Below are 13,347 nucleotides of genomic sequence, written 5' to 3'. Positions count from 1 at the left end.
CAAAGTCAGTAGATTTAATCATTAACAGGGCGGGTGTTAATTAGCAGGGCAGGGTGGTCATCCGTGCTGATGAGGACACAGCTGGCCATCAAGAACAGCTGACCAGGCAAGGGTGGGAAGAGCAGGGTCTGGCTAAAAAGGGGCAGGGGGTGTTCTGCAGACCCCCTCCCAATTCTGAAAGTTTTGAAGCTCCCATTCCTTCATCCCTGCCTTTTCCAGAGTCAAAGGAGAAAACATTAGCTAAGATGATCTCCTCGTTACTCACGTTCCTTTCACAAGAGCTGGATGGGCGCCAGGCACTGAGCTAGGCACTCTGTGGACATCACCTCGTCCCACCCTCACTAGGATAATAGAGATACCTGTTAGTTACAGATAAAGAAACCAAGGCTCAGAGAAGTTAAATATCTTGCCCAAAGTGGCAGAGCTAAGATTTGAGCCCAGGAGACGGTTATCCAAGCAATCAGAGGTCATTGACCTTCCGCCTTCCCTGATGCCCCTCATTCTTGTACTTTCACTTTGCAGTATTTGTCATTTATCATTACCTAGTTACCCTACTCCACCCGGAGCCCTGCTAGGCTGTAAGATGCCAGTGGACAGAGAATGTACTTGTTTTGTGCTCCACTGTATCCCCAGTGCTTAGCACGATGCCTGGCACATATGAATACCTGATAAAGATTGGTTGGAAGTATAAATTCAACCTGTTAGAGAACTGGGGTGGAAGGCGAGGGATTGGGTCTTCTAGACTAGTGATGATCACAGGGTTAAAATGCATTTCAAGAGGTCCTCTGGTCTATGCCCCTGCTTCAGGTTCAGCCGTTGCCTCCAAATCTGGCTTATTGGGGAAAACATTGGCATGGGTTCAAGTCCTCGGGAGAGCTGCTTCCTCTCTCTCGGCCACAGTTTCCCCTCTCTAGCTCAAGGAGGTTGGGTTGACTGATCTTTACGTCTCTTCCACCTCTACCAGTTTGTGGTTCAAGAAGAGGCAAAGCATTTTGGAAATGAGCATCCCCTCGATTTGAATCACCAGCTCTGGCCCCATTCCCAACACTGCCATCTGCAAGGGGGTGTGCACCCAAGCCTGGCAGAATCGCAACAATGGGGTTTTTTGCAGGCAAACCAGCACTCATGCAGCTGGAGAAGGCTGGGCCTTCCAAGTCATCCCCTGAGAGGCCACACATCTACTCCAACGGTGCTGCTGGGGCTCACAAGAAGTTCTGGAAACTTCTCTTGCGGACATGGCTTCTAGATGGGCTTTGGAGCCCCAGGGGGCAGGCAGCCTCACTGCAGGATACCCGCACCTCAGTTCTAGATCCAGTTCTGCTCCTCACCTGGTTTCCCTCCTTCTTCACAAGGCACAACCCCTAAAGACTCTCACTCGTTTCCAGAAGAGCAAAGCCACCCCAAAGGACAAAGATTCGCTCCCCAGGAAGGATTTTTCAGAGCAGATGCCACCAGTTCTGAGATGATTCCAAAGGAGTTTCCAGAAATGTTTGAGAAACTGCGGCAAATTGGTAGGAGCATATGGCTTCCCAGGGGACCACTTGGATAGGGTCATTACTCCTTTGGGTGTATAAAGTCCTCAGAGCTGAATGCGTGGAAAGTGCGCATACATCATGTTTTCTTTTTTTTTTTTTTTGAATTTTATTTGACATCATGTTTTCAACAGGCAGGAGTTTAGCCCTGCCACACTGGCCAGCAGGGAGACGCAAAGATAGAGGTAAGGGCTTGGCCTCCTGGGTTCTAATCATAATTCCTGCCCTCCTTCCTGGTTGGGTGTGGGGATTAGTAAATTAACGCAGGAGAAGGTTAGTGGGGGGTGAGGATGACAGACAAATAAAAGCAGAAATGCTGAGAGCCACAAAGAGCCGCCACATTAAGCCAGAGTCCAGCTTGGAGAGTAGGGGCGGGCGGGAGCTGTGAAGCAATTGCCTCACCGAGTCACATCCCTGTAACCTTAAATATTTCATGGACCCAGAAGTACACCACGTGGAACAGCTGCTGCTCCACCGGTGGGGCCGGGACTGCGGCAGGGATGTGAACGCTTGCACACACACAAGCACACCTTGCACAGACACGTGCAAGCCAGGGACGGGGCAGGCTCTGCTCTTACTCATTCTAGGAAGGGCTCCAAGAGCAGGCATTGCAACTCCCAGCCTCATGTGCAAGCGACCCACGTCTTCTTCCACCCACAAGCCCAACAGGCACCACAGTCACCCACCCAGCTCCGGGCATAAGAAAGGTCAAAACGACATCACAGGTCTTCACAGACAGACCCCTTCCAACTTGTGTAGCAACCCCAGGACCAGAGGCTGCAGCCAGCCACACTCCCCTCCCCGCTACCCATAAACGTTTTGCCCACCCACCCCCACGCTCCTGCCAGAAGCAGGAGCTGCCTGTCCTCCCTCCCCACTCTCTCCCCTCCTCTGCCTCTACCCCAGCGCTGGCTGCTCCCAGGAACCCTTGTCCTACACAGCCCCCAACAGCCATCTCTCCAGAGCCTGAGCACTCTGGGCCCTCTCCTGACCTGGAGCTTTCAGCGGAAGGGAGTCTGAGGATCTGGAGATTGAGAAGGGAAACGGAAGTGTGGATGTGAGGCTTTGGGAGGAATTTCCATGACCAAACCCAAGTTTGAAGGGAATACGGCAAACTGGGTGACTGGGGTGGGTGTGGAGGGTCTTCTTTTGAGAACCTGGAAAGGTGACTCCCCTAACTCTGCTGTCCTGCCAGGAGATAACGCGACAATAATAACAGCAGCTATCAATGAATTGAGGGCCTTCTATGTGCCAGGTGCCTTACCTCCTATGATACTGAATTTATCAGGTAGGGACAATTCTGCCCATTTTACAAATGTGGAAATCAAGCCTCAGCGAGGGGCATCTGAGTCCCCAGAGACGGGAGTGTGGGAGTCCTGGCTTCAAGTTCCAGGTTCCAGGGTCCTGGTGGAATGGTGTAGGGGAGGGACAAGTCACCTATTTAAAGGACACCTTGGACCTTGCTCTGTGTATGTGTAGTTAGGAGATGGGTGAGCGGAGGGAAAGCCAGAGAGAGCACCTGGGTCCTATTGGGCCCCCTTGTCCCCCACCCTAGCCTTATCTTCTTGGCTTCAGTGCCTTCACACACCCTCCTTCCAATGTCACCTGCGGGGAGGGGAGCAACTGGAAGGGAGGGATCTGAGGATCCAACCAGCTGTTATCCAGAATGGCCCCGCTACCTCAAAGAGAGCACAAAGGGACCATGCATGTGTAGGCTGGGTGTAGGGGGTCATTTCTGGAGTCCAAGCGACAGCAAAACAGGAGAGAATTAACAGCAGATAGAGGTCTGGCTGGCCCACTGCGTGCCTATAGCCCCAGCCTTGCCCTGAGAAAAGTGAGCCAGACCTGTTTTGTGTAAAGGGGTACGGTTAGGGGGAAGGGCAGGGGAGGTTATTTGGGGAGGTAAGATGGAAAGGGGCAATGTGAAATCCAGGCCAGGAAGGGCTGCCTGGAAAAGGAGGCAACTGAGGATTTAGGCTGACCACTTAGAGGAGAGGATGATCCCAGGGTTCCCAGAGAACCAGGCATCAATCTGTACTGAACGTGCCAGTTGCTCAGTTTAAGACTAGAGAAACAGATCTCTGGCCCCGGCCTCTGCCCAGCCCCTCCCTCAGAGCTCCCTCCCCCAAAGATGCATCCAGCCCTGCCCTCCTCAGTGCCCAGCACCTCTCCTCCCTCTACCCAGTGGCCCCCAGTCCCTGGCGGAGTGCCCACCAGCTCCGGTGAATATCCTATCTCCCTCACTCAGTAGTATTGACGTCTTGGTCCTACACCAAACTAGTAAGTTCTTCACATAGTCTCACCTCCATCCCTTCAGTTACAGCAGATCCTTTTCATTATTCTGCCAATAGTGGAAATGGAAACCAACCCCATCTATAAACAAGCCACCCCACCAAAGGTGTTTCCCTCTCCATCCCCGGGGAGCGTTCTCCCCGGCAGGCCTTTCACCTGCTTTACATCCCCAGAATTTAGCAAGCAAGAAGAGAAACCTATTTCACAAGCATTACTGGCTCCCCACACCCACTTCTCCTTCTGCTGAGTCCCAGATGGTCCTGCTCCCTGAGCCCTCCACCCACTGCCATCAGCACTTCAAGACAGAGGCTCTGGATACCCTCTAAGGTCTTCGGTTCCCCCTCTCGCTGCACAGTGAACCCAGACCTGTGCCCAGACCCCACGCCTCCCCTCCAAGTTTTCACCTCCGCTCTAGCAGTCTCCTCTCAGTGGAAAGTCTCTCTCCTGGTCTAACTTTAATCCCTCCTGCTGCAAGCCTAGATCCCCTTTCTTTCTTTTCTCTATGAGGCGACCCCTTTAAGATCAGAAAGGAAATCTTCCTCTAGCGTTTGCAGCCTCCTCTCTGGCAGCGCTCCTCCACATTCCCAGCCCCTCAATTCTGCCCCAGCCTGGAGAAGTTCATCGTGGCCACTCCCCACCTCCACTCCCCGCCCAGAACTCTAAGGATCCCCGCATACCCATCCGGTTTGTGTCCACTGCGACCGGGACCCAGGTTCGCCCGCCAGCGGGGCGGTGACCCCCGCCAGCCGGCGGCGCAGCCACCACGGGGTTAAGGCTCCGGGCGTGGGGAAGGGGAGGGGGCCGGGAGGGGCGGGTGCCGAGCCAATCGGCGGCCGCGGAGTCCCCGGGGCCGCGAGCCGGGAGCGCTGAGCCGGGAGCCGAGAGCCAAGCGCGCCCGGCTGGGGCCGGGCCGGAGCGGAGCGAAGAGGGAGCGCTCCCGTCCCAGCCCCGAGTCCGCCGCCTGCCCGCCCGCCGCCGCCGCCGCCACCGCCGCCGCCGCCGGCCCAGCGGCCGCCGCCCCAGCCATGGAGCAAGACCACAGCCCCCGGAAGATCCAGTTCACCGTCCCGCTGCTAGAGCCGCACCTTGACCCCGAGGCGGCGGAGCAGGTGCGGAGCGGGGCGGGGCGGCAGGGAACTCGCCCCACAGAGGACGAGGGACCCCTGGACTGTGCGATCCGAGACCCCCGCTCAGTCCTCCCTTGGCGGTGCGCCCCTGCGAGCGCCGGCGCGCTGTTTGCGGGGGGTGGGGGTCTTCTCTCCCCTCCCCCACCGTGGAAACCCCATCTCCCCATCTGTGCTTCTTCGAGACGGACTGAAGGACGAGAGCCTGCCCTCGAAGCCGGTCCCCGCGAGAGTCGCTCCCTGCTTTCCCAGCCCTGGGGGAGGGGGCTTGCCTGAGGACACGACCCCTCCCCCCTTCGCCAGTCTTTCATCCCCCACCCAGTCAACACCCTGCCAGAGTTTCTGAGCTCGGAAGGGGCGCCCAAAGGTGTCGGAGGGCCTAAGGGAGAGGGCAGGTAATGGAGGGAGTTGAAAGAGGAGAAAGAGCCCCCCCAGCTCTTAATTGGGGGCGACCCTGCCGGACCCCAGAGGGTGAGGACAAGAAGGGCTGAGGAAAACTGCGAGGGCTGGGGCTTGGGGGAGAGGAGTGGTCGTGTCTGCAGGCTGACTCCGCGCTCTTCAGGTCTGGACACTGGGTCCTTATTCCCATCTCCTGCCCTTTGGATCGGTTATGGGGCGGGGTGGGGGGGGCGGCGGGAAGGGGAGGGCATGGAGAGAATGGCCCTGGGGAGCGCGGAACGAGCGCTTTCTCGGGGCTGGGGTCCTAGCTGGGCGTGGGCAAGAGAGAAGCACTGTGCTGGGCTGGGCTCAAGGGGTGGGAGTCCAGGGCCCTGGCCCAGCCTCCGGGCCTGGCCTATTTTTAGCTCCGAGCAGCCTGGCAGAGGCGGCAGTGTATGAGACTGTGTGAGCAAGTGTGTGTATCAGGGAGAGTGAGCCTGTGCGTGGAGACGGTGACCACCCGCGGTCGCTACTACCACCCATTTGCCAAATATTTGCTCGTTTGCTCATTGCTCCATCTCTTTTCGGGTTCTCTATCCATTTGCCTAGACATCCCTGTTCCTAAAGACTATCCATTGCCCACAAGGTCACTTCTCTGTTTCCCCCAACCGGCTGCCAGGGCTCTGGCTGGGCCTCCCCACCTGAGAAAACTCTGACCTCTTGGGATGGGCTGGAGAGAGTGTTCTTTCTGTTTCTCCAGCTGTTTGGTGGAATAAGGTCTGATGTGAAGGGAAAGGTTGGGTACACACGCTCTCCCTATAACGTTAGCTTCCCAAAGTGTGGGGAGGGGTTAGGGACCTGTGTCTCCATCCTCTCCCTGGCCTGTGGGGGGAGCCGGATCTCCAGACCTCTAAGGTGTGACAGTAGGAGGGAGGGTGGTGGGACTGCAAACCTCCTGAGGATGAGGAGGGTGGAGAGCCAGGGGCATGGGGAGCGTCCCCTTGGGGTCAGGGAAAAGGCTATTATGCCTAGAGGCAGGGGGCCGGCTAAGATAACCTCAGACCCAGGGAAAAGGGCCCAGGAGTGTGAGCTACGGGCTCAGGGGTGAGGTTCCAAGCAGAAATGCCTTCCACTGGCACAGCCAGTGCTCACTGCCTGACGCCTGCCTCTGTTTGGCGTTAGATGTGGCAGGTGTAGGTGTGTGTTGGGGGATGGCAGGCCAGCTGGCCCAGGGTTCTGGGGAGCAGGGGAGGAGAATGAGGCAGTGCTATAGAGCCAGAGGGAAAAAGAGCTGGGACTTCAGCCTGCTTTTCTCTCGTCTTCAGAAATCTGTGTCTGCTCAGCCTGAAATTCTACCTGCAGTCTAACTTCAACCCCCCTTGCCGTGTTACCCAAGTGTGTAGGCAAAAAGTTCCAGGCTTGGCAGGAACACCTAACCCAGAGTGACATGAGAGGGCGGCAGGGGTTGGAAACTCTGAGTTATGGAGCACAGAGTGGCAGGGGATGGAGGGGTGCCCGCAGCTACCAGGTCCTTGGCATAACTGGTTTGGAAAGAAATCAGAGGCAAAGGCACCAAGTGTCCTTGAGAACTAGGATTTGTGATGGGGCATGGAAAATAGGAAACCGCCTACTCATTTGCTAGTAGTTCAGGTGCCTGGGAGGTACTTCAGGAAGTCTAACTTTACTCCCTCCTCCTGTAGGACATCAAAATCCTCAAGGACTCTGAGTGCTTAGAAATCTTGTCCAAGGCAAGGACATTGGTTAAGGGACCTGTCCAAGATCACAGAGCCCTGCTGCCCTCTCAGAGGTCCTTTCTGTCAAACTTGCAGACTCCTTCTCAGGCTCCCAACCCCCATTAATCCCCACCCCCACCGCACCCTCTCCCTCTCTCAGCTCCCCTCCCCCAGGGCAGGAAAGAAATAGAGAGGAGTCCTGTCTCAGGAGAAGGATGGCCTCACCCCACATGCACGGAGCACACTTGCCCACCTGCTGGCCCCCAGCACGTTTGCACCAGGAATAGCCAGCGACGGACTCACAGATAATGTCTATGCTGTGCGTGCTTGTATGCACACACAAACACACACACAGAACTGCCAGGGACCTTGAAATGCCACCAGAAACAGATGCTGCTGGATTCTCCTAAGAAAACAGTCCCTACCCCAACCTACCCCCATTCTATGTACCCATTTCTTCTTTGAGGTGTCCTTCTCTCAGATTAACCCTGCCCCCCGCTAGGGCTGATACCCACTTTCTGCCCTGGAGGGAGCCGCAGGGACTCCAACCCCACGGTACCCTTCACTTTCAAGCCTCCAGAGAAACGGAAAAAACTACGTGTCCCAAGAGTCCTTGGACTGACTTCAACAACAGTCAACTTTATTGGCAGCAAGACAAAAGAACAGAGGCGGGGAAAGGGGGCTCAGAGGCCCAGCAGGGAATCCGCTCTTATCTGTTACTTCCTTAGAATCGGACCCCAGAGCCCAGGATAAGATTTTTCAGTTTAGCTTTAGTCCCTGACCAGGGTCCCGCCTCACGGTTCTCCTCATATTATATTTACCATGACAAGGATTTCTCTAGGCCGTATTTCCTGACAAATCAGAAAGGCAGTGTGTACAAGGATAGGGAGGAGATGAGGGAGGGAGGGGCATGGGCCAGGTGAAGGCACGTTCAGACCCACCTTCTCTGTGCTGTCCTCCCAGGCTGGGTGGGGATCGAGGGGCGCTCTCCGCCGGTGCTGGCCCACTACAGGTTTATGTCCATTTGGGGAGTGGTCTGGGAGACTAAGCGGAAAGTTTTGTGCCCTCTCGGGTTATTTCTGACCATTGATCCAGGATGGACGGAAGGACAGCAGGCCAGAAATCGATGCATTAGTGCAGATACAGCTGCTGAGATGGAGAGCTGGGACCAGGACCCGGGGAGATGCGGAGACAGAAAGGGGGTTGGGGAAAGCAGGGAGTGGAGGTGGTCTTCTGGGTCCCCAGGGCAGAGGGATGGGCCCAAGAACGTCCACCCGGAGAGCGTGGGTTCAGTGTAACGTGGCACTTTTGGAGGTGTGCTAAGTGGGCGGCCTGGATTATGTTACCGAGTGTGCGCGGGGCTGCGATGCTTCCACGTGTACTTGACCTCTTCCCTCAGATCCGGAGGCGCCGCCCCACCCCTGCCACCCTCGTGCTGACCAGTGACCAGTCATCCCCAGGTAACCCCAGGATGGGTCGCTGAAGGGAGTAGGGGCTGCTGAAGACAGCTGGGTCCCAGTGAGAGAAGGTGGGTGCTAGACAGGAGGGCACATCTGAGGAGCCCGCGGTCTCCTCAGTCCTGGAGGCAGGGAAGCGGTGGCTGGGTTAGCAGTGGGATTTCCTCCGCTTTGGAAAGACAGAGCAGTGCTAGGAAGCGGGGGAGACAACCTGGTTCCTAAGCCCCCCAGGAGTTGGGGTGGTCAACGGAGTGTTGGTTGCTGTGGCAACAGCCTTCCAGGTTTCTCCAGCAACTGAGAGGCTGCTGCCCCCACTGCCAGAGGCGGTGACAGCTGTGAGGGGGAGGGACCAACGCCATCAGCTATTCTCATGGCCCCCAGAGGGGAAGGGGAAGGTTAGAAACAGCTCAGGGAGCAGCTGGCATTCTGGTCACCAGTGTCTCCATCAAGGTCTGGGGAGAGAACAAGGTCTCAGAGAATGTCAGGGGCGCTGGCGAGAGAGTGGAAGAGAGGTAGTGACGCTAATAAGCTGGACTGGAATTCAGGATACCTGAGTCTCCAACTTCCTCCAACTACTAAAAAAGACTGTCCTGGGCCCTGCACACGATAAGTTTGCTGTTCTCTATCCGGTGTTCCCTCCTAGGCATGTTTCAGTTCTGGATCGGGGGTGGGGGGCTGATTGGAAGGAGACAGGGAGGAAAAGGACAAAAGGACCACAAAGCCTGCCTTCAAGAACCTCCAGGTCTGAGGCAAGGATGTAGATGCAGACTGACCACAGAGGCAAGGACAGGACTAGAAGCAGGAGGAGGTAACGCCAGCCAGCAGAGCAGGAGGGAGCTGGAGGGAAGAGGCTGGGGACAGCCACAGTCAGGGCCAGCTTCCTAGGGACAGATGTGAGGGACGGATCAGGAAGGAGGTGATGGCAGAGGCTCCTCCCCTTGGGAAGTCAGTCTGCGGGACCCCCTGGGTTTCCCATCCTCATCACTTTCTCCTTTCCCTCCTTCCCTCAGAGGTGGATGAAGACCGGGTCCCCAACCCGCATCTCAAGGTGAGCTGGCCCCTCCCGCTCAGCCCAGCACAGAGAACCCCCAGACCCATTAGAAGATTATTCCTCAACCCCCCCTCTTAGGACCTTTTGTCTCCCTCTTTCTTGTACCCCCCCAAAATGTTCTTGAGTGGATGTACACACATGGTCCTCTACGTTCTCCCATACACGGTCTCCTTGCTCACCATCATAGGGGTGGGGGCCGAGGAAGCAGGAGTTTTCTTCCCCCGCTTGCTGAAGCCCACACCTACCCCCAGTCTCCAGTCCCACAGCATGGCACGGCAGGGAGGAGGGAGAGAAGGGCGGACGCCCACCTGTGCTCTGTGCCCTTCACAGTCCACTTTGTCCATGTCTCCACGGCAACAGAAGAAGGTGATGAGGACCACACCCACAATGAAAGGTTCGGAAGACTCTTCCCCGCTATGCCTGACGCTGAGCAGTGGCCAGGATGACCCGTTTGGAAGGAATCCTTGGGAAGTCATTACGTCTGCCTTTATTAAAGGAGAGTTGTTGCTGGACCGCCCGGGGCTGCATTCCAGCTCTGCCACCCACTAGCTGGGTGGCCTTGGAGAACCTGCTTAACCTACAGGGGCCCTGAATACTACCTCACTTTGGCAGTTAAATAAAGTATGTGAACTCACCCGGCATAGTGCACAGCACAGAGGAGGTACTCAAATATTTCTTGAATCTAAATTGAGTCTTTTCTCCTGACCCCAAAGGAGACCAGGTATCCCAGCAAATCAGGAGGATCTTTTGATCTTAAAGGCTCTTCCTTTCCCCTCCCTTACCTTTGAAAAAAGTACATTTTATTGTCTAACATTAGTCCCTCCTTATTGTACAGCAGATGTCCCTCCTTGTTCAATCTCAGACAGGAAAGTCAAACCACACGGGCAGTGTGTGCTGGCCCTCTAGTGGGGCTGTCACATCTGAGGGTCCATGGAGGAGGCTGGGCAGTCACGTCCAATGCTCTCTCCCTTTCTGTTTGCCCTCAGAGCTCCAGATGATGGTCGAACATCACCTGGGGCAACAGCAGGAGGGAGAGGAGCCTGAAGGAGCCGCCGAGAGCACAGGGACACAAGAGTCCTGCCCACCTGGGATCGGAGACACAGCAGCGGCGTCGTGGCTGGGCACCTCTGGGAAAGCACACAGTACGTTCAGGCTGGGGAGGGACCAACCCCGGGCGAGGCCAGCCTTCCCCGTTGTAGGGAGGGGCCTAGAAGTAGCCAGAAACTGTCTTGAGAGTATGGAACTTTGCATGGACAGCGTGTGTTTGCATCTCTTTATCTTTCTTTACTGAATGACACCATCCCCTCCCAACTTGGACTTCAGAGCTCCCTATTGTATCGGGGGAGCCCGGCGGCATGGGAGCAGCCTTCACAGGCTGGAATCCTGGCTCTGCCACTTTATCAGCCCAGAGGTCTTCAGCAGCTTAACCTCAATCAGTAGAGTGATACCGATGGCGCCTATCGCATCGGGTTGTGTGTGAAACTTCAGTGAGACTGGTCCTTGGCCCAGCAGTGAACACAAAGTATGCAAGCAATGGAACCTGCCTGTCCACGAGTCCTTATCCCAGATGTGGGCCGGAAGTCAGAATGTTTCCAGTTTTATGAAGGTGACAGGGTATATACACCATATGTTCCATAACACCCCCAGCAGAGCCCCCTGTAATCAAACACGTGAAGATTTCTGCAGCGAAATGAGTGGTCACACGAAGGGGGATAAATAGGCTATCAAACGCTCATCTCTGTTCAGGTCAGGTTTAGCCACACTTTGAGATCACACCCCAAATTTTAAGCTTTTTTTTAGAGGGTTTTGGGTTTTTTTTCGATTTCCGATTGCAGATTTTTTAAAAAATAGTGGACCTAAGTAGTCATTGTGACCAGAGAAAACCCTGTTGGTCTTGCCCCGTTGCCTTCCGCTTGGTCTTGGGCTCCTCTCAGGGCTTGTTGAAGTATGGGCTAGGGTGAGTAGAAGCAGCTGCCTCTCTCCAAGCCCTCATGAATACTACCTGTCCCTCCCACCACCTGTTCTCCCTCCTCAGAGCCTGCAGAATCCATCCCTAACACTCAGGAGAGGGGCAGTGAGAAACCCAGCACAGAGGAACCCTCAACCCATAGACCACCATTGGATTCCAAGGGAGCCAGTTTGGTAAGACCCCAGGGCTGGGCTGCCCAGTCTGCAGGAGAGCAGGCTGTGTGGGGAGGGTGAGGGCTAAGATCTGGAGTCAAGGAAAAGGGGGACAAAGGACCAGCTTCGGTCACTGAAAAGCTGTCGTCTGTGGCCGGAGGATTTGCATCTCCCCGGAAGGACAGACAAAGAGAAACGGGATAACAGTGCAGCAGGAGGCAGTGAGGTTAGACTCTTGTCTGAGGATTTCTGGCTCCTGGAATGGGTGATGGAAGTAGACCAGGATTTTCTGATAAAGGGCATTTGGAACCCAAAGGGAGATCCTCACCTGTCCAGGCTGGTGAGCAGTGGTCCTGCCTGGAGTGGACACACGGATGAAATAACCCTGTGAGCTCTGATTCTACAGTCTCCCCTCCCCTTTGTAGACTGGACACGGGGCCAGGGACTGGAGTCAGACATGAGAAGTTAGATGCCTAACGGGATGGTTGGGCACACCAGCAGGGGAGGGGACAATAGGACCTCAGGCCTCTCACTCACCTTCTCTTTCTACCTGCTTCCCTTGCAACAGGTCTGAGAGTGAAGGAGGTATCTTGGAATCAAGACTGCAGTTGGGAATGCACGGACACTGGATTTGTTTATTTCTTCACTTTTGGGGAAAATCTCTTGTTTTTAAAAGTGATAAATTTAGTGTTAAGTCCTTGGTATTCTCCTTCTTTTCCAACTTGGAGAATCTTTTCTCCCTCCCGTCTTGTCCTGCCCTCTCTATAGCCCCCCTCCCTCTTGCCCAGCTGCCTCCAGGAAGGAGGAAATAAGGAAGCTGGGCAGGAGCCTTGAGAAGGGAGTTTTTCCCCAGCCTTGCCCTGACTTGCTGGGGAAAGAGAGCTGAGGGTCAGATAGGTAGGAGGACTGACTTCCGGGGTACCAAGAAGGAAGGATGGCCCCAGGCTCTCTTCATATTGAGGAAAAGATACAACCACCTGGCAGGGCTGCCCTGAGGCCTTGGAGCCCTAAGGCCCGTAGGGCTGCGACGCTGCTGTGGGCGCCATCTGCTGAACAAAGCTGGGAACTGCACCCTGGCACTTGGCCCATGGGAAAGAGGCAGGGCGTTGCGTGGATGCCTCCCTGCCTGCCCTCCAAGCCTCAGTGATCCCCAAGCTTCAGGATGTGTTCCCTCTCCAGCTGTGCGGAGACCACCACCCAGACTCCAACCTGTTAGCCAAGCTAGATTGAGGACACAGTGGCTATTCACGAAGAGGCCCTTGCTGGGAACTGGAAAGGTCACCTCTCCCCCTTGTCCAAGACACCAAGGGGCCAGGGTAAACGACGAAAGCTGAGAAGTGAAGAACCTTCCTCAGACCCCACAGCCAGGCCTCTCCTGTCTACTGCTTTTGATTTTTCCGGGCAGTGGAGAGAGGAGAGGAGGGGAGGGGAGATTCACCCCTCTTTACTGAAGAAGTAGTGCGATGGAGAGAAAAAAGAACTTCAGAAGTGCAAGGTCCCCTTCTGCCACCCTTGCTGTGCACCTCAGGCAAGACCTCACCTCTCTGGGCCTCCATATATAACAGGATGAACACCGCACCAGGGTTTCATCAGCTTGAAGAGACAGTGCACGTGAAGATGCCCAGTGCACTTTCACCCGACAAACAACACACACAGCCA

At 55.7% G+C, this 13,347-nt stretch overlaps 1 protein-coding gene across 2 annotated transcripts; it reads left to right on the top strand.

The window, feature by feature from the left end:
* The first annotated feature begins 4,639 nt into the window (after positions 1-4,639).
* Positions 4,640-12,385, top strand: PPP1R1A (protein phosphatase 1 regulatory inhibitor subunit 1A). Of its 2 annotated transcripts, none has more exons than XM_033436108.2 (7): positions 4,640-4,933; positions 8,459-8,519; positions 9,527-9,564; positions 9,928-9,961; positions 10,554-10,709; positions 11,603-11,709; positions 12,257-12,385. In XM_033436108.2, exons 1-7 carry the CDS (start codon positions 4,850-4,852, stop codon positions 12,260-12,262), a joined length of 486 nt encoding a protein of 161 aa, XP_033291999.1. In that variant the 5' UTR covers positions 4,640-4,849; the 3' UTR covers positions 12,263-12,385. The 2 variants fall into 2 exon arrangements, with proteins under 2 accessions (XP_033291999.1, XP_004274254.1); XM_004274206.3 differs by having other exon boundaries at positions 4,643-4,933; positions 9,898-9,961.
* Positions 12,386-13,347: the final 962 nt, after the last annotated feature.

This window comes from Orcinus orca, chromosome 11 (genome assembly GCF_937001465.1).
Source record: "Orcinus orca chromosome 11, mOrcOrc1.1, whole genome shotgun sequence".
In the NCBI taxonomy this organism is placed as follows: domain Eukaryota; kingdom Metazoa; phylum Chordata; class Mammalia; order Artiodactyla; family Delphinidae; genus Orcinus; species Orcinus orca.
This window is presented reverse-complemented; position numbering and strand designations above follow the sequence as displayed.